The sequence below is a fragment of the Suncus etruscus genome, chromosome 6 (genome assembly GCF_024139225.1).
Source record: "Suncus etruscus isolate mSunEtr1 chromosome 6, mSunEtr1.pri.cur, whole genome shotgun sequence".
In the NCBI taxonomy this organism is placed as follows: domain Eukaryota; kingdom Metazoa; phylum Chordata; class Mammalia; order Eulipotyphla; family Soricidae; genus Suncus; species Suncus etruscus.
Window position 1 is genome coordinate 119,797,118 of NC_064853.1, and position 27,271 is coordinate 119,824,388.

Genomic DNA, 27,271 nt, shown 5'->3' on the forward strand with positions numbered 1-27,271 from the left:
TTGCCAAGATTTGGTTGCCAGGCATAGAGATTGTGTTTGTGGTTCTCACATGCCTTGCCTCCACAGGCTGGGATGGAGCAGCAGTGCTGGTGGCCAGTCCAAGAGCCAGGCCTAATCGATGACGTAGGGATTGTCCTCCACTGTGTAGATGTTATCTTCTGCTCGGACCTGGGCTGCAGCTGCACTCTGCAGCGCTGTCACGTTGGGGCCATGCAGTGTCATCATGCTGTAGAGAGAAATAGATGCATCAGGAGACAGTAGCACAGCAGGAAGGGTACCTGCCTTGTGCAGGGCTGACTCAGGCTTGATCCCTAGAACTCTGAGACCTGCCACAGCCAAATCTTGAATTAAGAATCAGGAGGGGGGCCGGGCGATGGCGCTAAAGGTAAGGTGCCTGTCTTGCCTGCGCTAGCCTTGGACGGACCATGGTTCGATCCCCCGGTGTCCCATATGGTCCCCCAAGCCAGGAGCAACTTCTGAGCACATAGCCAGGAGTAACCCCTGAGCGTTACTGGGTGTGGCCCAAAAACCAAAAAAAAAAAAAAAAAAAGAATCAGGAGGAAGGTCTGAGCACTGTCTGGTGAGAAATGCATCAGGATTTTTTTTATTGCACTTGGCAAGGAGCAGTAGCATGCATGGGGCAGCATCCCAAGGACCTCCCAGATAGGACTCCTTCCAGAGTCCCTACATGCTATACATGAAGCATAGAAAAGCCCCCAACCCCAGAGCTAGGAAAAGGCTGTTTAAACACACTGATGGTAGACCCACTACAATCTATATTTCTTGTCTTCTGGATGGCAGCTTCATTAATAGCTCTCCTCTGCCAGAATGCACTGAACTCAAGTGTAATATGAAATCATGGCTCCATTTTACTGTTCTTGCTGATTGTTGACTGAGTGCATTTTATTACATAATTTTATAATATAGAGTATGAACCACTAGTGGTACACACCATCCAATGAGGCATCTATGGGCCAGAGCAATAAGTATAGCAGTAGGGCGTTTGCTTTGCACGCGGCCAACCCTGTACAGATAGATGGTGGTTCGAATCCCGGCATCCCATATGATTTCCCAAGCCTGCCAGGAGCAACTTCTGAGCACAGAGCCAGGAGTAAGCCCTGATGTGACCAAAACAAAATAAAAATTGAGGCATCTCTGTATGAACCATGTCACATGCCTTCTTCCAATGGCTTCAGGTCCTCCACAGCTCAGAGCAGACTCTTTCCTCCACTGCCTTGTGTCACCAATCAGACCCACAGAAAGTCTCCCCCACACACCCAGTCATCCAGCTGATAAGATGCCTGTTCTCAGAGATTCACTTGAGTGCAGAGCCAGGAGTAAGCCCAACCATTGCCAGGTGTGCCTGCCTACTCCATACCTCAACTTTCACTAGTCTCAGTTCACCCAGAACTGGGAAAAAAAAAATGTGTCATTGACACCATCTCAGTCGCCAATATATGATCAGTGTACATACCACAAGCTTCAAATAAGCCAGGGGTTTGGTTTGAGGGCCCAGGCCCCAGTGATGTCAGGAAAAATGTCTGCTCTCCTGTTGTGGGGGATTTGCTTTAAGTTTTTACTTCTTTCTTTTTTGTTTGTTTGTTTGTTGTTTTTTTTGGGGGGGTCACACCCAGCAGTGCTCAGGAGTTACTCCTGGCTCTATGCCCCAAAATCGCTCCTGGCAGGCTCGGGGGAACATATGGGATGCCGGGATTCAAACCACCATCCTTATGCATGCAAGGCAAACACCCTACCTCCATGCTATCTCTCTGGCCCTGGTTTTTGCTTATTTCTATTTGACATTTCTATGCACTAAGTACCTATGTAAGTATGTGATTTAAAGTGGGCCTTTAACAGGTTATAAAGTCAGCAAAGTACTTATCTTGATCATGGTTCTGTCCCCAGCCCCACACAGTCCTCCAGGAGTTACTGGGAGTGACTCAAGCTCAGAGTCAGAAGCAGCCTTCAAGCACCATCATATATGGCCCAAAGTAATCTCCTCCCAAATTTAATAAATAAACAGGGCCAGGGGCCAGAGTGATAGCACAGTGGATAGGGCATTTGCCTTGCACATGGCTGACCCAGGACCAACCCTGATTTGATTCCCAGCAACCCATATGATCCCTTGAGCCTGCCAGGAGCAGTTTCTAAGCAAAGAACCAGGAGTAACCCCTAAACTCCACCAGGTGTGGACCAAAAAACAAAATAAATAAATGAGGGGCAGAGTGATAGTATATAGTAGGGAGGATACTTGCGTTGCATGTGCCAGACCAGGATTCGATTCCCCAAGCCCCGAATATTTTTTTTTAACTTTATTGATTGATTGATTGGTTTGGGGGCCATACCCAGCAACGCTTAGGGGTTACTCCTGGCTCTGTACTCAGAAATTACCCCTGGCAGGCTAGGGGACTATATGGGATGCAGAGAATCAAACCAGGTCCCTCCTGGGTCAGCTGCATGTAAGGCAAATACCCTACTGCTGTGCTATGTCTCCGCCCCCCAAGCCCAACATTTAGTCCTCCAAGCCCACCAAGAATAGATCCCTGAGCATAGAGCCAAAGTAAGTCCTGAGCACTGCAAGGCGTGGCCCTAAAACAATACAAAATGTAACAAAAGCAATTATTGGGGGGGGGGCAGAGAGATAGCATGGAAGTAAGGCATTTGCCTTGCATGCAGGATGGTGGTTTGAATCCCAGCATCCCATATGGTCCCCTGAGCCTGCCAGGAGCGATTTCTGAGCATAGAGCCAGGAGTAACCCCTGAGTGCTGCTGGGTGTGACCCCTCCCTCCAAAAAAGTAATTCTTGGGGCCAGAGAGATAGCACAGTGGTAGGGCATTTGCCTTGCATGCGGCCAACCCGGTTCGATTCCCTGCATCCCATATGGTCCCCTGAGCCTGCCAGGAGCTATTTCTGAACACAGAATCAGGAGTAACTTGTGAGTGTCACTGAATATGTCCAAAACAAACACACAAAAGTAATTTTTTAAAGTGGGCCTTTAAATAATATCCACAGGGAAAGGGTGCTTTTCTCCCAGTGCGGTGAAACTGCTTTCTTCTATGTGTAAAGCAAATGTGAAGAAGCCCACACTTGCTACCTAGGGCCTGCACACTCTGGTTCCTAAGACACTTCCCTGGTCTGTTAACCAAGACAGAGCTGACACTACACTTCCCCTGGAAAGGCATGTCGATGTGTATGGACCATGTGCCGTGTGTGTGTGTGTGTGTGTGTGTGTTACGATGTGGCGTATGGATAAGCATGCATGTCAGTGTATTTTTGGGAGTCTGAGTGCATGAGATTATGTTTGAAAGTGTATGTAAGGCTGTGTTAGTGTGGCATGTATAGATGTGTGAGTGAGAGTAGAGTATGAGTGTGGAAATGTGAGTATTCCTGTATGAGTTTAGATGACTATGAATGTTGTGTGTCAGAGTAGAAAGTAAATAAGAATGCATTAGTTGGTGGGGGCCGGAGAGATAGCATGGAGGTAAGGCCTTTGCCTTCCATGCAAAGGTTGGTGGTTCAAATCCTGGCATCCCATATGGTCCCCTGAGCCTGCCAGGAATGATTCCTGAGCGTAGAGCCCTGAGCACTGCTGGATGTGACCCCCCCCAAAAAAAACAAACAAAAAAAGGAATGTATTAGTTGGGGCTGGAGTGGTGGCACAAGCTGTAAGGCCTTGTGTGCACTAACCTAGGACAGAATGCGGTTGGATCCCCCAGCGTCCCATATGGTCCCCCAAGCCAGGAGAGGTTTCTGAACGCATAGCCATAACCCCTGAGTGTCACCTGGTGTGCCTGCCCTCCCCCCAAAACAACCCAAAAAAGAATGTATTAGCATGAGTGTGAGATACTAAAGTAGTAGGGAGGGTATTTGCTTTTATATAGCTGATCCAGGTTTGAGCCCCCAGTACCCTTTAAGGTCCCCCAAGTACTTCCAGAGTGATTCCTAAGTGTAGAGCCAGGAGTAACCTCTGAGTATTGCCAGATGTGATCCAAAAACTTTTTTTTAAAAGAATGTGAGTGTGAGTAGATGTAGGAATGTATATAATTAAGTATGTATATGCATGTAAGAGTGTATCAGACTGAATGTGTTGTATAAATATGTATGGCAGTGATTAAGTGTTTGAGAGTAAGCAAGAGTGAGAGTGTGAGCGTATGTAAGTGTGTGTGTGGTGTGTAGAAATGTGTGTATAAGCACATGTGACTGAGAGAGAGAGTGAGAGAGAGAGAGAAACGATCATGGTTTCTCTGTGCACATGTGACTGAGAGAGAGAGAGAGAGAGAAACTATCATGGTTTCTCTGTGCACATGTGACTGAGAGAGAGAGAAAGAGAGAGAGAAAGAGAGAGAGAGAGAGAGAGAGAGAGAGAGAGAGAGAGAGAGAGAGAGAGAGAAACCATCATGGTTTCTCTGTGCTGGCCGAGCGCTCTGGAAAATACTAGGCCTTCCCTTTGCATACACTTGAAGTGAGCAGAGAATCAAACCTTGCAAAGTTCTGTGAGAGAGGATACAGATGTTTCACTAACCTGGTGAGGCCTGCCTGAACTCCATAGGCTCCCAGGAAACTAAACAAGTAGCCATGAGCTCTGGGAGAAGTACAGGGTGGGAAGGAAGAGAGAAACTTCCTTGTCCGAGCAATACTAGGATGGACCTCAAAAAGGTGAGAGGACACAGCAGCCCAAGTATACCGAAACTTACCTCAGCTGTTGCTGCTGCTGCTTCTTCCTCGGGAACAAGTGCTCTGTGTCAGAAGGAGAAATGGAAGCAGGTCAGAAGGGGTTCAGGAAGTGGCTCTTCAAACAAACTTCAAAGTACCTCTTACTTCCACGGTGAACAAAATCTGCAAGAAGCTTGCAGACTTAATGAATAGAGGAAGAAGAAAAGCTATCTGGAGCTGGAGCATAGTGAAGGGGGCCTTTGCTTGTACATGACCAACCAGACTTCAATTTCTCTGAGAACTGTCAGTAGTATTCCCTGACCACAGAGCCAGGGTCTGTCCTGTACACTGCAGGTGTGGCTCAAATAGAAAAAGACTACTTGTTTGTTTTTGGGTCACACATGATGGTGCTCAGGGCTGATCATGATGAAGATTGGTTGGGAAGGGGCCAGAGAGATAACATGGAGGTAGGGTATTTGGATTGGAGAAGTCACTCTTTCACTGATAGAGTTTCACCAGGCCCAGAGATGGCTGGACCCCTGCAGAACAAAGTCAGGAATATCAAGTCAAAAATGATCATCGGGGCCAGAGAGCTAGCATAGGGGTAGGGCGTTTGTCTTGCATGCAGAAGGATGGTGGTTCGAATCCCGACATCCCATGTGGTCCCCAGGAGTGATTTCTGAGCATAGAGCCAGGAGTAACCCCTGAGTGCTGTGGGTATGACCCAAAAACAAAACAAAACAACAACAAAAAAAGATTGGTTGGAAGACCCTACAGAGTACCTGGAATCAAACTTGGTCAGCCATGTGCCAGGCCACCATCATACCCACTATATTTTCTCTCTAGCCCCAAGACTACCTTTTAGGGATCAGAGTGCTAAAACAGTTGGTATTATATACATGTAGCTGATTTGGTGTTCGATCATCAGCATCCCATATGGTTCTGAGAGCCCTACCAGGAGTTATCCCTGAGTGCAGAGCCAGGAGTAATACCTGAACAATACTAGGTATTTATAGATTAAAGATAAGAAAAGGAGCCAGAGGTGGGTGGTGAGATAGTACAGTGGGGGTGAGTTTGTACTGTCCTGGGTTCAATCCCAAGCATCTCATTTGGTTCCCCAAGCCCACAAGGACTGATTCCTGAGTGCAGCCAGGAGTAACCTCTAAGCACATCCAGGACAGGCCCAAAACCCAAAAACAAAAATTTAAGGAGCTAGAATGAGGGTAGGGCTGCCATGGGGATCCAGCTTCTTAAGCATGGGATGCCACCTGGGCCCAAAGGTGGGTGGGCAGGCTTGAGGCTGAAAGGACTCACTTTTGGTAACCAGGACAACCGGGATAACCAAGAAGGTGACCAGCACCACTGCCACGATGGAGAAGCCAATGCCGAGTCCCTTGCTGGTAGTCATCCATGGGTTCTTTGCCAGGGATGTGAGCTGAGGGCACAGACATCCAGTAGTTGGTTACAATGGGAAGCAGATCCCAAGGGTCCCATCCAGTCCCTTTCTATTGTATTTCTGGTATATTCCCACCCAGCGGCCAAGTACCCTCCCTGACCAGGTGGGACAGAGATAGCACCAGGGTTAACATGCTAGGTTATGATGCCCAGAACTGTACAGGATTCCCAGAAGCCCACCAGGAGTGACCCCTGAGCACAGAGCCAAGAGTCAGCCTTGAGTACCATCAGATATGACCTTTCAAAAAAAGGCAAAAGACAAATATCACCAGAAGTGGCCCTGGGAATCCTCATTCGACGACCATTAACATTTTTTTTAATTCTAGAAAAATTATAATGTGGCAATTTCCAGGTACCGGGGTTTTATGACTGACTCTTGTTTTTTCTTTATGCTTAGCAGGGAGGCAAAGATGAATGTGTAGTTTAAAGCTGTAGTTGATATGTTTCTTTTTTGTTTTGTTTAATGTTTGGGCCATTCCCAGTGTTCAGGACTTACTCAGGACTCTGAGCTCAGAGTTCACTCATGGTGGACTCAGGAGACCATGAGGTGCTGAGCATGGAACCCAGGTAAGCTGCATTTAAGGCAAACACCCTGCCTGCTGTACTATTGCTCCATCCCCAGATTACGGTCAAACCCAAAAGTAAATTCTACTTCTGTCATGTAAATCCTGCCAGACACTGACCACTCCTCCGGTTGGGACAAGGAGGGTATCAAACACTATCCCCATGCCCAATCTTCAGTGTTGTCAGGAGTAACTTCAAAATGAGATTCTCAGGGGTTAGAGCCATAGCACAGCGGAGAGGGCATTTGCCTCATATATGACCAATCCAGGTTTAATCCCTGGCAACCAGCATGGTTCCCAGAGCACCATCAGGAGTGATTCCTGAGTGCAGAGACAGGAGTAAGCCGTGAGCTTCATCAGGTATGGCACAAACAAACAAACAAACAAACAAACAAAAAAGTGGGGCTCCCCACGAGCAGGAGACACAGAAATAGGGCTAGAGAATAGATGAGCACACACACACACACACACACACACACACACACACACACACACACACACCTACCATTTTTTTAAATCCAGGACAAAACTATAGTATGTACTTGGAACATGTGTATAAACCCTAAGGTCTGAAGTCAAACACCCCATTCTTGGGCCTCCTGAACACACTGCCCCACCTCCAGTTTTTTGAATGAATAGAGCATCTCCCTAGAAGAACCCCTGGTTTGATTTCTCTGCTCCTGTGTGGGCTGGGCTAGGCTGGCAGGAAAATCTCACTATGGGCCTCGCTTGCAGGGAGGGTGACAAGTGAGGGGCTACTGAAGAGGCAGAGTTGTGCTCACCGTCTGATTCTCATGCGCAGCACCATCCCACGTCTGTGTCACCGCGGTGTCATTCACATCTGATGAACAAGGAAAATGAAGATGGCAAAATTCTGCAGACACTAAATCTATCTATGCTGCCTCTGGGGTTAATGAGAAGTGGAATCCTTTTTCTTTTTCTTTCTCTTCTTTCTTTTTTTTTTTTTTTTTTTGTTTTTGGGCCACACCCGGCAGTGCTCAGGGGTGACTCCTGGCTGTCTGTTCAGAAATAGCTCCTGGCAGGCACAGGGGACCATATGGGACACCGGGATTCGAACCAACCACCTTTGGTCCTGGATCGGCTGCTTGCAAGGCAAACACCGCTGTGCTATATCTCCGGGCCCCTTTCTCTTCTTTCTAAGCAAGGCCACTTCTTGTATTTGTTTGTTTGTTTTTAATTGTGGTCCATACCTGGTGGGGCTCAGGGATTAGTCCTGGGGAATGCTTGAGGAATCATATAGAACGCCAGGTCGGTCTCATGCAAAACAAGTGTCCTTCCCACTGTACTATGGCTCCAGCCCTGAGAAGCTAAATTGTAATACAATCAGGTGCCACAGGCTACCATAGGAACTGAGCTGCTCTAGATTAAATTAGTTGTGTTTCTTAACTATTTGCCATAGTTTACAAACAGGCCACCTTTTGTTTGGTTTGGGCTGCATTAGGCAGTGTTTAGGAATCATTTGTGGCAGGATTTAGGGGATCCAGTGGGGTACCAGGGATCAGCCTGAGTTGTTTGTGTACAAAGCAAATATAGTCCCTGTACACAGCCAGGTGTGGCTCTCCTGATCACAACTACATAAAAATAAAAAGCAGAAAAGACTTAGGCTATAAAGCAGGCAGTATAAAACAAGTAGATAAACCCATTCATGGTACAGGATGCTGAGCTGGAATTTTGAATGGGAAGAAACTTAAAATTGGGCAGAGGGGGCATATCTGGCAGTGCTCAGAGGACCCTATGGGATGCCTGGGACTAAAGTGTATCCAACACATGTAAGGCAAATGCCTTATCCACTGGGCTATCTCTCTGGCCCAGAACTTTAGAGAACATTTTTATTCTGTTGCCTTCTATCCCAAACAAACTGATATATCTTCATGTTTTCATTATGGTGGTGGCGCTTTTTGTTTTGATTCTGGGGCCACACCCAGAGATGTTTAGGGTTAACTCCTCACTCTGGAGGCAGTATTTAATCCTAGTAGTGCTAGAGAACCCTGTGTGATGCTAGGGATCAAACCCAGGTTGGCAGCATGCAAGGTAAGCACCTCCCCACCCCACTGTATTGTTGCTTCAGCCCCTCTACCTATCATATTTTTTTTTTTTGGTTTTTGGGCCACACCCTGTGATGCTCAGGGGTTACTCCTGGCTATGCGCTCAGAAGTTGCTCCTGGCTTCTTGGGGGACCATATGGGACGCCGGGGGATCGAACTGCGGTCCATCCTAGGCTAGAGCAGGCAAGGCAGGCACCTTACCTCCAGCGCCACCGCCCGGCCCCTACCTATCATATTTTATACGTTTGAATTCTGACTATGTTCTGAAAATTCAAATGGATGATATAGAAAATTTTGGCTCAACAGTGGTAGGGTGTTTACCTTCCACAGAGCCCACCCAGGACTGACCTGGGTTCGATTTCCAACATCCCATATGTTCCTGTAGCCTGCCAGGGGTGATTTCTGGGCACAGAGCAGGAGTAATCTCTGAGTGCTGCCAGGTGTGGTCCAAAAATCAAAAGAAAAAAAAAAAGAAAAGAAATCTCTGGGTGGGGCTGGAGAGATGGCATGGAGGTAGGGTGTTTGCCTTGCATGCAGAAGAGTGGTGGTTCAAATCCCGGCATCCCATAGGGTCCCCCAAGCATGCCAGGAGTAATTTAATTTTTTTTTTTTTTGGTTTTTCGGGCCACACTCTTTTGATGCTCAGGGGATCTTCCTGGCTAAGCACTCGCAAATTGCCCCTGGCTTGGGGGGATCATATGGGACGCCGAGGGATCGAACCGAGGTCCTTCCTTGGCTAGCACTTGCGAGGCAGACATCTTACCTCTAGCGCCACCTCACCAACCCCAGGAGTGATTTCTGAACTTAGAGCCAGGAGGAATCCCTGAACACTGCTGGGTGTGACCCCACCCCACACACACAAAAAAGAAATCTCTGTCTGACCTTGCAGGGCACCTTCAGCTCCAGAGAATAATTTGTGTCTGCCACACACCTCCCAGTCATCAGTACTTTCACCCATCCCCACAATTCCAGGGGAAATCACACTTGTACACCCCTTTCTACCCCACCTGGAACTTAAAACTGTAATTGTGCTGTGGGCACCCTGAATACCAACAAAGATGTAAGGTTACCGGGTCACCAACCCAGCCAATCACATCTCCCCAAACTCACTGAACCCCCTCATATCCCTCTCAGCACACTGAAATCACTTACTTTTGTTTGCTTGTTTTGTTTTTGTTTTTTAGGGGACCATACCTGGCAATTCTCCGGGATGACTCCTGGCAGGGCCCATATGGGATGCTGGGGATTGAATCCCTGGTCAGCTGCATGCAAGACATATGCCACTGTACTATTGCTCCAACCCCTCTCCCAAGAACATTTCTTAGGCCATACTAGGGAACCTTGCCTCCATCCAAAGACATTTCCACATTTAGAACATCATTCTTATGTCACATATGACTGTGGGTTCTGTCCATATTTGCAATCATGTACCAGACTGCATGTAGCCATGAAGCTGGACCCCAGGATCTTATGGACTAAACTGTCTGTAGACCCTACCCTCATTTGGGAATGGCTGCATCTATCGGGTTATAGATTAAATGTGCAGTCCAGGGCCCGGAGAGATAGCACAGTGGCGTTTGCCTTGCAAGCAGCCGATCCAGGACCAAAAGGTGGTTGGTTCGAATCCCGGTGTCCTATATGGTCCCCCGTGCCTGCCAGGAGCTATTTCTGAGCAGACAGCCAGGAGTAACCCCTGAGCACCGCCAGGTGTGACCCAAAAACCAAAAATAAATAAATAAATAATTAAATAAATGTACAGTCCAGGCTACCTGAGACTGGTCCTTCCTGGAATGACTAGGGAGTGAGCCAAAAGATGAGGATATAAAAAAAAAAAGATGAGGATATGAATCTATTGCTAATGGCACCTCAATGAGGACTTTATCTCATATGCACACACACATGAGTAGTATCCACCTGTATATACATGCATGTACGTAATATTATGACCTGTTCTGACACAGGCACTCAACTAGATTTCTAGAAGGTTCTCTTGGCACAAACTTGAAATGGTAGGGCCCAGACAAGGGGTGGAACAGCTGCTGATAGCTTGACATGGGGATCCCAGAAGATCTAGGAGATCTACCTTCTACCTCAAAAACACCTAGCCTGTCCTCAGTACTAAATCATACCAAGAGGGCAGGCATGAACATAGGTAATGAAGGAGGGGATGTGCATCTCTCTCCAAAGTCAATTCTTCAGGGTCAGAGTGATAGAACAACAGGGAGGGCCTTTGCTTTGCATATGGGTCACCCAGGTTCAATCTTTGGCACCTCATTTGGACCTTTAGTTCGCTGCACAATGGCGCCACCAAGTTTGGTACAAAAACCAAAATAAATAAAAGCTTGGGGTAGGGCATTTGCTTTGCACACTGCCGACCCAGGACAAACATCCTCCGGCCTGCAAGGAGCAATTTCTGAGCATAGAGCCAGGTATGCCCCCCCCCAATAAAATAAACAAAACCTTGTAAGAATAAATCACTTTTCAAGAGCTGGAGCAATAGGATGGTAGAGAGGGCATTTGCTTTGCTTGTGGCTGACTGGATATCAATTCCTGGCATCCCATAAAGTCCCCCAGCACTGCCAGAAGTAATCTTTAAGTATAGAGCTAGGAATAGCCCCTGAGTTCTAGCTGTTGTGGTCCACAAACAAAAACCAAGATTCACAACTTTCTGACACTGAAGCCATAAAGAAGGCAACTCTGAAACTCAGTGAAAGGATATGGGGAGGGGTCCCAGCACCCTCATTGTCAGACAGGAAGTAGATAGCAGTCACCCATTTGATCATCCAAGACCTGCTATGGGGGCTTCAGTGACACGTCAAGGACTGAGCACTGCCCTCATGGAGGGGATAGAGGATGGACTGAGGAGGATATATGGGCTATAGACACACTTATTCTGGTAAAGTCCATGAGCAGGTTGGTGAGTCACTGTCCCATGCTCACCCCTTCCCTCAACCCCCTGCCACAACCTTGGCACCATCTTTTCTCCTTGCTATCCTTCCTGAGCCCGCTGAGGAATTCCACTTTGGAAACCATATGTCACCATGGTCTGATGATCAGTTCCTGTCACCATGGTCTACCTGCACCCCGCCCTCATGGATCTGCATCCAGGAAGGATTAAAGAGAGACCCTGGGGGTGAGGTAGCCCCAAGCTGCTGACTCACTCCCTTGGGTAAAGGGCATTTGAAAAGACTGGAGGTGGCACCAGTCTTCTCTGAGATCTCAGGGTGAGGGAGGGAGGGGATGGACCCTCCCCCCATGCTGATGCCCACAGCTAGCTCATCTCAATGTGGCCCTGAGCTTCCCACAGCGCTAAGGGGATAGGAGTCAAAGGCCAAGAGTGAGAACAGGGGCCCGGAGAGATAGCACAGCGGCGTTTGCCTTGCAAGCAGCCGATCCAGGACCTAAGGTGGTTGGTTCAAATCCCGGTGTCCCATATGGTCCCCCGTGCCTGCCAGGAGTAACCCCTGAACACCGCCGGGTGTGCCCCCCCCCCCAAAAAAAAAGAGTGAGAACAGATATGGATGACTGGCTTGCTCCTAGCCCCAGAGAGCTGCACTTGGCTGAGCCTGTCACCAAAGGAACAAGCTGAGTCCAGGTTCAGGACAGTCATTGAGGGGCCAGAGAGCTAATACAGTGGGTAGGGTGCTTGCCTTCACAATCCCCAGCATCCCAAAGTGTCCCTTGAACACCAAGTGATTCCCCAGTGACCCAAAAACAAACCAAAAAACCTGAGCTCAGAGCTCAGGAGCAACCTCTGGTGTGGCCCCAAAACAGACCCCCAAAAATAAGTAAAAAAAAAAAAATTGGGCTGGAGTGATAGCAAAGCAGTAGAGCATTTGCCTTGAACATGGCCAACCTGGAACAGATCCAAGTTTGATCCCCAGCATTCCATATGGTCCCAGAGCCTATCAGGAGCAATTTCTGAGTGCAGAGCCAGGAGAAACCCCTGAGCACTACTGGGTGTGACCCAAAAACCAAAATAATAAGTAAAAATAAAAATTGAGCCTAGAGTGATAGTACAGCAGATAGAGCATTTGACTAGCAGGTAGTCCATCGGAGTTCAATTCCCAGCATCTCATAGGTTGTCCCAAGACCAAGAATATTTCCTGAGTTCAGAGCCTGAGCATCGCTAGATATGGCCCAAACATAAAAACAAAAAAGACAGTCCATGGGTGTCCACACTTGCTAGCTGTCTGTCTCCTAGAACACAGAGTATACATGCCAAGTGGTGCTGATCTGCCCAGGCCTATGCCATTTGTCCTCATAGCACTTTTCAGCACTGAATCCTTACAAGCACCCAGATTGAACCCTCTGTCCATGACAGAAACTGAGAGGATAAAAGATTTGCTCAAGGCCCACGGTAGTTCCCTAGAGGACCAAGATAGCTATTATGTCCCATCTCTGCACTAGCAAGATGTCTTCTGGGCTGTCCAGCAGGTGCCAGTTGAGGCCAAAGAGGGGACACCTCAGCTTAACCAGACAGGAGCTGGCCCAGGTTACTAAATAGGAGGACAGACAACTCCTGGGGGTGCAGCCTAGGAAAGGACATTACCTGTTGGGCAGGAGTGTGGCAGTGAGCTGGTGGGGGGCATGGGGCTCGTTTCCTGTGGGGTGGAAGGTAGTTTCTCTCCCTGGGGCACTGGAGAAGGCAGGCTAGTTACTGGAATGAAAAGAAGGAAAGCATTGTATTCCCAGAACTGAGAACAAAACTGAAAAACAAGACTAAGTCCAGAAATGAAAAACAAGTACCGTATTTTTCGTACCATAAAATGCATTCACACACACCCCCCCCAAATATGAGGGTAAATGTCTGTGTGTCTTATGGAGCAAATGCTGCCTGGAGCTGAAGTCAGCTGAGTGCAGGAGAGGAAAACATATACTAACCACTTGACATCCATCGTTACGCCCCCTTTATTGTGCTGGCATACCACACAGTATGATCAATCAGGTTAACACACTTTTACCGTCACATATAGAGCTTTTGTTTAAGACTATTTGATTGCTGATGCAATTTTTTAATAAAATTAACAAAAAATATTTAATTTTTTTTTAATTTTCTGATGTAAAAAAGTCAGGTAAATGTATTTAACCAGCATGGTCTGGTGTGTTGTAAACATAATACAGACTTGAAGGCTGGTTGTTCCCAGCCGCCATCTCCTGACATTCTGTATTGCACCATTTGCTTTAGAATATTTTAGAATATTTTTTTGCTTGTTTTCCTTGTCTAAAAATTATAAACATCTTATGATCAGGTGCATCATTGTTGGTGTTGTTTTGTCTGGGGGGGGGGCACACCCAGCAGGCACTCTGGCTCTGTGCTCAGAAATCACTCCTGGCAGGCTCAGTAGACCATATGAAATGTCAGGAATCCAAACCCAAAGATCGCACCAGCCCAGTCAGGTGCATCTTATAGACTGAAAAGTACGGTAATTGCCACTGTAAGGTGAACCTAGGTAAAAGCCTAAACAAAGGTATTCCCCCAAACTCCACTTCCCAGCAACCTCTTCCTTTGAGATGTAAAAGTCACTGGATGTTACTTTTATTTCTGACTTGACTTTCCCCCTGCTACATTAGGCAATTGGTTTAAATAAAGAAACAAGTCTGGCTTTGGACTAGACAGAGAGAGCACATGGCAGAGAGAGGCCATAAGGCAAAAAAGCAGAGTAACTTTGATAAATCTGATCCTAACTGCTTGGTGCATTATTTCTCCATTACTGCCCTACTTTGCTACCCTGCTTTATCAGACCCATCTGTCTAAGGGGTTAGAAACACGGTGCATGGGACCGAAGAGATAGCATGGAGGTAAGGTGTTTGCCTTTCATGCAGAAGGACTGTGGTTTGAACCTGGCATCCCATATGGTCCCCTGTGCATGAGGCAGTCTCACCACTCGTGGATTTATTTTTATTTACAACCCCCATGCCCCTGAAAGCACATGGTGCTCTGGACCCACTTTTTACCCAGAAGACTCCCATATAAAATGTTGGAGCCACCCCCAAAGACAGCACAGTGGGGAAGGTGCTTGCCTTGCACACTTGATGATCAAAGAGGATTTGAACCCCAACACCACATCATGGCTCCTGAACACTGTCATAAATTATTCCTGCACACAGCAAGGAATAGCCTTTGAGTCCTACAGTGTGTGGACTTGGGGGACTTAAGGCTTGACATCACTATCTCAGGAATAAAGCGGACTTCTGGGATGTGATCTATGTAACAATACATCCTGAGATTATGAATATTTAACTATCAGCTGAGAAACAGTACCACTGGTGAGGTGCTTAGAGACCCTGAGTGTAGCTGGGTAGGACTGAAAAACAATTCAAACAAAATGTGTGGCCCTCTGAGCTTAGAGTAACTCCAAGTACCACCAGTTGTGGCCCAAAATCAAAACAAACAAAAATGTATGTGTTTATTATGCCAACTGTGCCTTTTCTATTCCCAGAATGGCTCAGAATGTATACTAGGGCCCAGAGATAGTACAGCGACGTTTGCCTTGCAAGCAGCCAATCCTGAACCAAAGGTGGTTGGTTCAAAATCCCGGTGTCCCATATGGTCCCCCGAGCCTGCCAAGAGCTATTTCTGAGCAGACAGCCAGGAGTAACCCAAGAGCTATTTCTGAGCAGACAGCCAGGAGTAACCCCTGAGCAACGCCAGGTGTGGCCCAAAATCCAAAAAAAAAAAAAAAAAAAGAATGTATACTAAACCTACATAGCATATCTTTAGTCACACACACACACACACACACACACACACACACACACACACACACACACAGCATTTATTCATCTGAATGAGCATTCACTGGCATTTCCTCTTTACCTCACCTTCACAGTGCCCAATGATTTCATGAGGATAGGACATTTCCCAGCTGTCTCACAGGGGTAAAAATTCACTACCACCATCCCCAGGGGGGCAGAGGGACCTGGTCTCTGGCCCCTCTGGCTGTTCCCATCCAGGTCTAGATCCCTGAGCTGATTTTTCCCCAGAAACCTTCTTTCACACTGAATTTCCACTGTGGGGGTGCTGCTTCCTCTGCTCTCACATTTCCCAGGGGCCCTATAGAGCCCACCCTGGCCTCTGTGCAGGGTCTCAGGGTCTCAAGAACCCAGCCTGGCATCACAACAGGTAATGCATTTGCCTTGCATACACACAGATTAAGGATGATTCCAGACATCCCATAAGATCTCCGTGAGCTGAGCCTGGAATGATTCCTGAGTGCAGAACCAGAAATAAGCTCTAAATACCACCAAGTGTGTACCCTGCCCCAAATCAAAAGTCCTTCCTTTTATAAGAAGGAAATGAGACAGGAAGTCAAGGAAGGACCTCCACATGGCAATCAATTCTTGAGACAGCAAGGAATCCTTGAGAGATAATAAAAGTTCTGGAGAAGGCCGGAGAGATAGCACAATAGTAGGGCTTTTGTTTTGCATGCGGCCGACCCTGGAAGAACCTAGAGGTTTGATCACCGGCATCCCTTATGGTTCCCTGAGCCTGCCAGGAGCAATTTCTGAGCACAGAGCCAGTAGTAACCCCTGAGCACTGCCAGGATGTAGCCCCAAAACAAACAAAAGTAAAAGTTTTAGAGATGTCATAAATCCCAAAGAATGGATTGGAGGAATTACTCTGCCAGGCCCAAAGAAGGCTGGACCCCTGCAGAACAAAGTCAGGAATATCAAGTCAAAAAAGATCATCAGGGGCCAGAGAGATAGCATGAAGGTAGGGCATTTGCCTTGCATGCAGAAGGATGGTAGTTCGAATCCTGAGTCCCATATGGTCCCCCAAGCCTGCCAGGAGCGATTTCTGAGCATAGAGCCAGGAGTAACCCCTGAACACTGTTAAGTGTGACCCCAAAACCAAAAAAAAAAAAAAGTTCATCAATTACCCTCAGCATTCTTCCCTGGTAACCACCCTAGCAATGGACACTCACCTAGGAAGAAAGACCCACTTGGACCAAAAGAAGGTGCGCATGTGTGTTGCCAATCCATGCATATGATGTCTGCATACATGCGTTAAAATGTGGCCTTTCATACAATAACTCTGAGTTGTATACCAGGACTCTCGCCACCTCTGGAGATGCCCAGGCTCTCTTGCCCTTTCTTATCTTCTCCCTCATTTCCCTTCCTCAATAACACTTTTTTTTTTTGGGTTTTTTTTGGGGGGGGGCACACCCGACGTTGCTCAGGGGTTACTCCTAGCTGTCTGCTCAGAAATAGCTCCTGGCAGGCACAGGGGACCATATGGGACACCGGGATTCAAACCAACCACCTTTGGTCCTGGATTGGGTGCTTGCAAGGCAAACACCGCTGTGCTATCTCTCCGGGCCCAATAACTCTTAATAAAACCTGTTTTTACTTCAATGCTCCTCCTGAAATTTCGTCTCCTCCTAAAAATATTTTCTGTGAGTGAAGGCAATGGACATGGTCAACTGGAAGCCATGAACACATGACCCCAGCCCCTTACCACCAGGTCTCTGCCACTGCTAAGACTATTTTCTCAGGCACAAACCCAAGCAAATGCTTAGCCACCAGGTAGAAAGTGTTTGTTTTTGTAGGGTGGTTGTTTTGTTTTAGTTTTTTTGCAAACTCTGATGACCCTAAAGCCAGGTCTTAACCTAAAGCCTCTCCTGCCACTCTAAAGCTTGTCCTTCAGATTCCTCCTACCAAACATATAGGAGGCTGCATGGATGCTGAGGGCATGATGGTTCTCATTTCCAGGCTTCTGGCTCAGCGGGTGTGAGTTTAGAATCTGGGGACCTCACCAGAAATGGAGGCTTGGCCAATCTCAGGACAACCGATCTCCTTCATCGTAGAACTAGAAGGTTCTAGTGGACATAGTGCAACAGGACAGACACTTGCTTTGCACAGGACCGACCTGGTTTGTTATCCAGCATCCCATCAAGTTCTCTTGATTCCCTTCAGGAGTGATCCCTGAGCACAGCATAGCTGGGAGTAGCCCAAAGCGCCCCCCCCCCCCCCCGCCTCAAAAATTTTAGTAACTGGGGCTGGAGTGATAGCTCAGCAGTAGGACGTCTGGGATGGACCCTTGTTTGATCCCCAGCATCCCATATGGTCCAAGCCTGCCAGGAGCAATTTCTGAGTGCAGAGCTAGCAATAACCCCTGAGTGCTGCCAATTGTGGCCCCCATCCCCAATTTTTTTTAATAAATGACATCCCAGTGACCACATTTTAACTCAGAAAATTCCAGCCCATTGTCAAGTTAATAATCTCATAAAACATGCCACTCATATCAGGTCAGATTCTACTCTTTTTTTTTTTTTTTTTTTTTTTGGTTTTTGGGCCACACCCATTGACGCTCAGGGGTTACTGCTGGCTATGTGCTCAGAAGTCACTCCTGGCTTGGGGGACCATATGGGACGCCGGGGGATCGAACCGCGGTCCGTCCAAGGCTAGCGCAAGCAAGGCAGCCACCTTACCTTTAGTGCCACCGCCCAGCCCCAGATTCTACTCTTTGAAGTGACAAGGAGGGGCAAGGAGTACCTTGGTGAGATTGCAGAAAGCCAGGAGCTCAAACTATAGTGTTTCACCTGTAGTATTTTGAAGTGGAATCCCCAGATATTCCAGAGGGTAGGGCACTTGCTTAGCATATGGTCAACCTGGGTTCTAGCCCAAGCATTTTATATGATCCACTAAGCATAACCAGAATGGATTCTTGAGTGCAGAGTCAGGAATAACTCCTGAGCACTGCTGGATGTAGCTCTCCCACCCCCAAATAGTGGTGAACCCCTTGGGGTTTGAGAGATAGGACAGAGCTAAGTTTCTTTCCCTACAAATGACCAGCCATGGTTTGATCCTCAGCACTGCACAGTCTGGCCCACAAACAAAACAGAGACTGTCAAATAATGGAGTCCTGCCCTCTCTTGGACCCTTTCCCCAGGCAGGGAGGATAAAGCTGCTTAGCTGGGCCCTAAACTCCTCTTGCATTGGGTGAGTAATAATAATGCGAGTAGGTCATATGCATTACATACAATAATTTGGGTTCAAGCCCTGGCATACCATATGGTCTCCCAGCATTTCCAGGAGCTATTCCTGAATGCAGACTCAGGAGTAACCCCTGACCTGGGTGTGGCCCCAAAACAAACATACAAACAAAAAAATTAAACAAGACAAAACTCTCTTTACCATTTCCACTAGCAGAGGAGCAGGGATGCACTGTGGTTCCCCGTCTGTCCCCCAAGTTTACCTTTCGGAAGGAGGATCCATGTGGCCGTTGGTGCTGGAGAAGTCAAAGTTTCAGGTCTGGGGGTCACTTGGGTGCTGGAGGGCTGGGCTAGAGTGAGAATCAATGGGTGTGAGAGGTAAGAGTGAGTCAGGTGGAACAGACAGCATCCTGGCAAGGCTGATGGGGCAAACCCACATCTCTGACTTGCTTGAGTGGGAGGATATGAGCACAGACCTCAAAGGAACATTTGTGGAGGAAGGTCCTCTCTCTCTTTTTTTTTTTTTGTTTTTTGGTTTTTGGTTTTTGGGTCACACCTGGCAGTGCTCAGGGGTCACTCCTGACTCTACACTCAGAAATTGCTCCTAGCAGACTCAGGGGACTATATGGGATGCTCTGATTCCAACAGCCGTCTTTCTGCATGCAAAGCAAACGCCTTACCTCCATGCTATCTCTCCAGCCCCAGAAAGGTCCTCTTGTGGCTGGTGGTGAGAGCCACCTGGGCTTTGCCCAGAGACGGTCTGCAAAGCAGGTCCTCTCCCCTTAACATGGCAGGAGTTGGGGAAAAGGCTGGAGGCCTGGGGAGTTCTTTCTCCAGGCTCCAGATGTAGAAGGATTCAGAGCTGAGAATTACTCAAAAATAGCATTCAGGACCTGAAGAGATGCATCAGGGAAGACGATTGCTTTGCACGTAACCAACCCAGGTTCAAGCTGATATATCACATATGATCCCCCAAGCACCACCAGGAGTTAATTTATGAGTACAGAGCCAGGTGTAAGCCCTGAGCATTGCTAGATGTGGTCCCAAAACAAAGTAAACATGGGCCGAAGAGATAGCACAGCGGCGTTTGCCTTGCAAGCAGCCGACTCAGGACCTAAGGTGGTTGGTTTGAATCCCGATGTCCCATATGGTCCCCCATGCCTGCCAGGAGCTATTTCTGAGCAGATAGCCAGGAGAAACCCCTGAGTACCACCGGGTATGGCCCAAAAACCAAAAACCAAAATATAAAAATAAATAAACAGCATTCAATTTATTCCCTTTGAGTTCCCCCAGTTAGACCTTTAAAAAAGCTAATAAGGAGGGGCTGGAGAGATAGCATAGAGTAGGGTATTTGCCTTGCATGCAGAAGGATGGTGGTTCAAATCCCAGCATCCCATATGGTCCCCCAAGCCTGCCAGGAGAGATTTCTGAGCATAGAGCCATGAGTAACCTCTGAGTGCTGCTGGGTGTGACCCAAAAATCAAAATAAAATACTAATAATCTCTGGTCAATAGTACAGTGAATATGACACTTACCTTGCACACAGCTGACCAAAGTTCAATTTCCAGCATCCCAGAGGACCCCCCCAAGCCAGCCTGAAGTAATTTATGAGTACAGAGCCAGGAAGAACCCTGAGTTCAAAAACAGAGTGGCCCAAAAACAAAAGAATTAAACTCAATGGTGAGGTATGGCCAAAAGAGCAGTTAGATTCCATGAAAAACCAAATCCAAGTTGGAAGTTGTGTTTTTGGGGGGTTATTTGTTTGTTTGTTCTGAACACAGTATTTTTCTTCCCATGTAGTTTCCTTAAGTTTCCATTCTACCAACTACAGAAGAAAAATAAAAATTCAGGCCACTCAGACAGAAAACAAATGGTTTGCAGACACTCCTGAGGGTCCGTTTTCACTTGGAACTGAGCCCCTTTTCTGGCTCTGATGAGGTAAGAGAAGTGATCAGATGTGAGGCCTACTCTGACCCAAGCTTGAGGTAAGTCAGTATTTAGGGGGTACCCAGTCTTCCCATTGTGACTGCACTGTAGGCAGACACAGACAGCATATTAAGGATAAAATTGAATTAGCAAAAGGCTGGAGTAGAGTGATAGCACAGTGGGTAGAGCAATTTGCCTTGCACACAGTTGACCCAATGGATTTGATCCCTTCATCCCAAATGGTTCCCTGAGCCCACCAGGAGTAATTTCGAAGCAATTTCTGACCACTCCCCAGTGTGACCCAAAACAAAAACAAAAAAATTTTGCAGAACAGTTGCCAATGGTGAACAAAGAGTGAGAGGGGACTCCCCTCATTCCTTCTAGGTCCACCCCAGCCTTGCAGGTAAGGTGCCTGGCATGAGAAAGAGGCAGAACTTTGAGTCTTTAAAAGCTCCTTCCTTCAAATACCCACAGTCTGCCAGCCTGGGAGTGACTGCCAACTGTACCACCTGAGCATTGTGGGAGCTTAATTTCATGGGGAGCTGTGGTTGTCAGGTCAGAGCCAGACTTTGCACCTCAGGTCAGTCAGTCCTGAGCTCTGCCCAGATCTGCTTAGTCTAACAGAAAGGAATTTCAGGAAGAGACAGTGAAGCAGAGAAATTTTATATAAAAAAAGGGGGGTAGGATAAGACTGCAGAAAGGGTACTTGCCTTGCATATAACTGACCCAGGTTCCTGTGTCCTATAGGTCCCCTGAGCATTACCAGGAGTACTTTCTAAGCACAGAGTGATCCCTGAGCACTGCCAGGTGTGTCCCCCAAAAGAAAGGGAGTTATGGGCCCAGAGAGATAGCACAGCGGTGTTTGCCTTGCAAACATATGGTCCCCTGTGCCTGCCAGGAGCTATTTCTGAGCAGACAGCCTGAGCACCACCGGGTGTGCCCCCCCAAAAAAAAATAAAAGAAAGGGAGTTATGAGTTGGAGGTTTCCAAAAGGTTGGAGCAAGCACAAAGCTCTAGGTTTGATCCTCAGCAACATATGTCCACACCCCCAAATCCCTAGTCAAGATGGCATACCTTCTGGACACTTAGAGGTATGACCCCAATCCAGGAATGATTATCTAAAGAATACTAGGAGAAAGCAGAAGAAACTGTTGGAGAAAAAACATGAACTCCAGAGACAGGAAAGAACCCATAAAGCTGGGGTGTGGGCGACCCCAGGAGGAGTGTCCCATAAAGTTGTACACCCAGAGTGGAGGGGTGTGAGTGACACCAAGACGGGATATACTGAAAGTATAAAAAAATGGGCCTTTTGCAGGGGACTGGGTCACACAAGCCTGACTTTGGAAGGGCAGGTCGGGCTGGGGGCAGGACCTCCTTTTTGGATCCTATCTCACCATTTGATCTTGTCTGACTTCCCAAAACTCACAGCCAAGGGCCCCTTTATTTGTTGACCTACTTGAATTTGCAAAGCAAAGTGGGTGAGGAGTTTTGCAATCTGTTCTGGCCTGGCTGGGGCCCAGTCTGCTGGTGTCAGTCAGAGACTTTTCAGAAGATCATGGTTGGGGGGGGTTTACCAGAGAGATAGGACAGTGGGACACTCAGGGATTACTCCTGGCTATGTGCTCAGAAATCGCTCCTGGCTTGGGGGACCATATGGGATGCTGGAAGATCGAACCAGGGTCTGTCCTAGATTAGCATGTGCAAGGCAAATGCTCTACCACTTGCACCACAGCTCTGGTCCTTCCCCCCTTATTTTTTAATGACTACTCCCCCCCACCATATCAGGAATAGACACCAAATTTCTGCTCATGAAATGGAAGTGCTTTACCATTGAGCTACATTCCCTGATGTTCCTATGTCACTTTTTAAAATTCAATCAGGCAAGAGCTAGAGATAGTACAGCATGGAGGGCACTTGCCTTGCATGTAGTGAACTGGATTTGATCCTCAACATCCCATATGGTCTCCTGAGTGCTGCCTCAAAAGTAATTCCTGAATGCAGAGCCAGGAATAATAACCTGAGCATTGCCTAATGGGCCCAAAGAACCCTCATAAAGTAAAATAAAATTCACCCAGTTAAGCTCAAAGAGAGATTAAATAAGATAGCTGCCTTGAATGAAAGCCATCAGTTTGATCCCCAGAAGTGATTTGGTTCCCCTGAGCACCTCCAGGAATAATCCCTGAGCACAGAGCTAGGAATAAGTTCTGAGGAGCTGAAGTTATTGTAGTACAGTAGGGAGGGCTTTTATTGTCTTGGATGCAGTCGACCCAGGTTCTATCTCCAGCATCCCATATGGTCACCAGAGCCTGTCAGCAGTGACCTCAAACACAGAACCAAGAGTAAGCTCTGAAATCTTCTGCATGTGACCCCAAACTAAAAGAATCAAAGCAGATGGACCAGGAATAAGACAGAGTACAGAAGGATTGAGATATATGCCTTAGCTGTAGCTAACATGGTCTCTCAAACATTGCCGGGATCAACCTTCCTGCACATAACTGAGAGCATGACTGTAAGCACATAACCTGAGCACTGCCAGGTATGGTCGAAACCCCTACCTCCCCCCCCCCCCAAATGAAGCAAAAAGGATTCAGTCAGACCAATAATATAGCCTGAAGCTATTATCAGAATCCATTCTTCCCCACTGCCACCAGAGCACACCCTGTACCCTCAGGCATGCCTGAATCTCCTCCTCATATAGATTCTCCAAATCAGCTAGTTTCTACTTCACAGACATGATCTCACTTGCTGCCACAAGGGAAACAAGTCAAGGCCAAAAATCAGGAAACTTCAAAGTCAAGTTCCTCTTAGTTAAAAAAATAATAATAAAATTGGGGGCCCAGAAATACAGTGGGTAGGGCACTTGCCTTGAACACAGCCAACCTGAATTTGATTCCCAGATTCCAATGGCCAGATGTAACAGTGGGCCCTGCTAGATGTGGCCAACCAGATAGCCAAAAACCAAAACTAAACTCACTCTGAGATGTTACCTCGAAGAAGAGTAGTAGTTCTCACGGTGGAATGAACTTACATCCTAGAGTCTCCCAAGCCTGCCAGAAGTAATTTCTGAGCACAGAGCCAGGAGTACAGTGAGGACTGTGCACTTCTGGATATGGTCCAAAAACCTTCATTAATTAACTAAATAAATAAATCCTACTCAGTGTGCCCATGCTTGCCTTATACAGACCAATCTGGGTTTGATACCCAACATCCCGTATGATCCTCTGAGCCTGCCAGGAATGATTCCTAATTGCAAAGTCAGGAGTAAGCTAGGTGTGGCTGTCTTCACCTTTTCCCATAAAAAGACTGCAGGAAGTGGGGCTGGAATGATAGCATAGCCAAGCAGGCTGAAGGGGGCTCACACTTAATTTCTACGTAAGTGCAAGTCATTCTTTGTCCCGATAGCAATTGGGGTAGGTGGAAACTTGGGCCTCTTTCCTAAATAGAAGAGAAGAAAAGGTGAGTGGGACTGGAACTGGAGATAACACATCAGGAAGGCACTCACTTTACTTGTACACAAATCTGGATTCAATACCCGGCACCCTAGGTGGTTCCCCACCCTACAACCTGCAAGTACCACCAGGAGTGATCCCTGAATCAGGGATTAACTCCTGAACATCGCCAGTGTGACCCCAAAGTCAAATAGAGAAAGGGGCCGGAGAGATAGCATGGAGGTAGGGCGTTTGCCTTGAATGCAGAAGGATGATGATTTGAATCCCGGCATCCCATATGGTCCCCCGAGCTGTCCCAGCTGTCCAGGAAGCATTGCTGACCCAGTGAAGCTCTACTCACCTGGCTTTATCTCCAGAGAGAAGGTGAGTCTTTGGTCGTTGAACCAGCCTGGGTGTTCGATGCGGCAGCAGTAGACACCACTGTCGGCCAGGGTTGCCTCCTTGATGGTCAGTGACACGTCCCCCTGGGTGATTTTGCCCTGCAGCTCATAGCGTGGAGCCTTCTGATAGGTCACTTTGGAGCCATCTGTCCAGATAAGGACATCTGAGCACTGGGAGTTCGGGCAGGGCCCTCGTCCCCAACACATGCTGGTGGAGGCTGAGGAGTAGGTGCAGGGAAGTGTGACAGGGTACCCCGCCACTCCTGAGACATCACGGGCTGCAGCAGCATCTGCGAACAAAGTGGGTTCAGAGCTCAGGCATGAGGGATCAGTGTCTGGATCCCCAGATGTAATTCCTAGTGTTGCTTTAAGGGAGCTACCCCCTGGGGCCCTGTCCCAGGCCCACACTGCCTGGTTTCCCAAACCCACATAGAAATAAAAATACAGTGGCTGAGAGATAGCATAGAGGTAGAGGGCGTTTGCTTCTCATACAGAAGGATGGTGGTTCAAATCCCGACATCCCATATGGTCCCCCGAGCCTGCCAGGATTGATTTCTGAGTGTAGAGCCAGGAGTAGCCCCTGAATGCTGTTGAGTGTGACCCAAAAACCAAAATAAATAAAAATACAAAAACTGAGAGTTGTTGAGTTTGACCTGCTAGAAAGGTGCTTGTCTTGCCCAAAGCTGACTCAAGTTCCATCCCCAAATCCTGAGCCTTACCAGGTATGGTTCAGGAGTGGTAGCTCAAACAAAAATACAACACAACCAGGGCCAGAGCAATAGCACAGCCAATAAATAGGGCCAATAAATAGAGCCTTGCACACCACTGACCCAGGTTCAGTTCCCAACCTCCCATATGACCTCCAAGCACTCCACCAGGAGTAACCCCAAGCACTGTGGGGTCTGACCCAAAAACAAAACAAAAATTAAAAAAATTAGGGGCCAGAGCAATAGCACAGCAGTAGGGCATTTGCCTTACACACAAATGATCTGGGACAGACCCAGGTTTGATCCCTGGCATCCCATATGGTCCCCCGTGCCTGCAAGGAGTGATTTCTGAGCAGAGCCAGGAATAAACCCTGGTGTGGTCCAAAAACCAAAAAATAAAAGTTTTTTTGATGAAAAGTGTTTATAGGGGACCGGAGCGATAGCACAGCAGGTAGGTCTTTGCACACGTCCACCCTGGGTTCAACCCCCAGCATCCCATAAGGTCCCCTGAGCCTGCCAGGAGCGATTTCTGAGCTCAGAGCCAGGAGGAACTCCTGAACGTCGGTGGGTGTGGCCTAACACAATACCCTGCCCCCCCCAAAAGAAAAAATTTGAATATAACAGGAATTTTCTCCCTGAAATTACTTGTTTTGTTTGTTTTTTGTTTCCAGGCCACATCTGACACAAGGTGAGGATTTACTCCTACCTCTGTGCTCAGGCTCACTCTTGGCTGTGTTCAGGGACCCAATGCTATGGTACTGGGGATCAAGTTGGGGTTAGCACGGGCTGAAGCCATAGCACAGAGAACCAGTAGGACACTTCCTTGCAAGCAGCCAGCCTAGGTTCAATCCCCAGCCATATGGTTTCCCAAAGGTGCCATGAGTAATTCCTCAGCAAGGAGCCAGGAGTAGCCCCTGAGCACTGCTGGATGTGGCCCAAAAAAACAATTTAAACAAAAAACTGGGGTCAGCCATGTGCAAAGAGAGTGTCTCCTACCTGCTGAATTATATCTCCAGCCCTGAACTTTCCCTTTTCCTTTTCCTGCTTTTGGGGGTTCTTTGTATTTCAACTCTGACTGCTGTCAATTCCTCAACTTCCTCCCTGCATCAAGGGTTTTTCACATTGGAAGGAAATAGTTGCCCATTGTTAAAGAGATTAAAAAAAGTCACAGCTTCAGGAAGAAAGGATCTTTCCAACTGCCCCTCCCAGACCCTGCTAAAGACAGTTTTTAGTTCTTTGCCCATCACCCACGTGAGCATCACGCCTTTTTTTTTTTTTTTTTTTTTTTTTACAGTTAAAACTCAAGCAAGCAAAACAAAACAAAACTAAAAAAGGAGCTGGAGAGATAGCATGGAGGTAGGGTGTTTGCCTTGCATTTGGAAGGACGGTGGTTCGAATCCTGGCATTTCATATGGTCCCCTGAGCCTGCCAGGAGTGATTTCTGAGCACAGAGCCAGGAGTAACCCCTGAGCACTGCCAGGTGTGAACCAAAAACAAGCAAACAAAAACTCAAGCAAGCTATTGAACACAGATGTCCCCACCTTGACCCAAAGATTCTGTCAGCCGAAGTCTTGCAGTAATTTCTTTGAAGAAAACCATCCTTGTGGGCCAGAGCGATAGTCCAGTAGGGAGGCAATTGCCTTGCACATGGCCAACTCAGGTTCGATCCCCAGCATCTCAAATTGTCTCCTGAGTACCAAAAGGAATAACTCCTGGGCACAGGCCAGTAAAAAAAGAAAAGAAAGAAGGGCCGGGCGGTGGCGCTAGAGGTAAGGTGCCTTGCCTTGCCTGCGCTAGCCTTGGATGGACCGTGGTTCGATCCCCCAGTGTCCCATGTGGTCCCCCAAGCCAGGAGCGACTTCTGAGCGCGTAGCCAGGAGTAACCCCTGAGCATCACTGGGTGTGGCCCAAAAACCAAAAAAAAAAAAAAAGAAAAAGAAAAGAAAAGAAAGAAAACTGTCCTTATTTCTTGCTCACCCTGACCTCTCAGCAGATCCCAGGCACACAGGTGATTCTCCACCCAAGCCTCCCCCGTACCTTGACACCCACTTTCTCTAGGCTCCTGGCTCTGGTTCCCTGCCCCGTACCTGTCACGAAGACCAGGAGTCCAGCGATGGCAACCCACGGGCACAT

General features: G+C 47.6%; 1 protein-coding gene across 1 annotated transcript; it reads right to left on the bottom strand.

Moving 5' to 3' along the window:
• On the bottom strand, positions 1 to 27,271 carry LOC126011883 (hepatitis A virus cellular receptor 1 homolog). The gene is made up of 6 exons (XM_049775647.1): positions 27,226 to 27,271; positions 24,392 to 24,721; positions 7,455 to 7,513; positions 5,969 to 6,089; positions 4,696 to 4,738; positions 1 to 226 (listed from the first exon to the last, which is right to left on the bottom strand). The coding sequence occupies exons 1-6, from the start codon at positions 27,269 to 27,271 to the stop codon at positions 112 to 114; spliced, it is 714 nt and encodes a 237-aa protein (XP_049631604.1). The 3' UTR covers positions 1 to 111.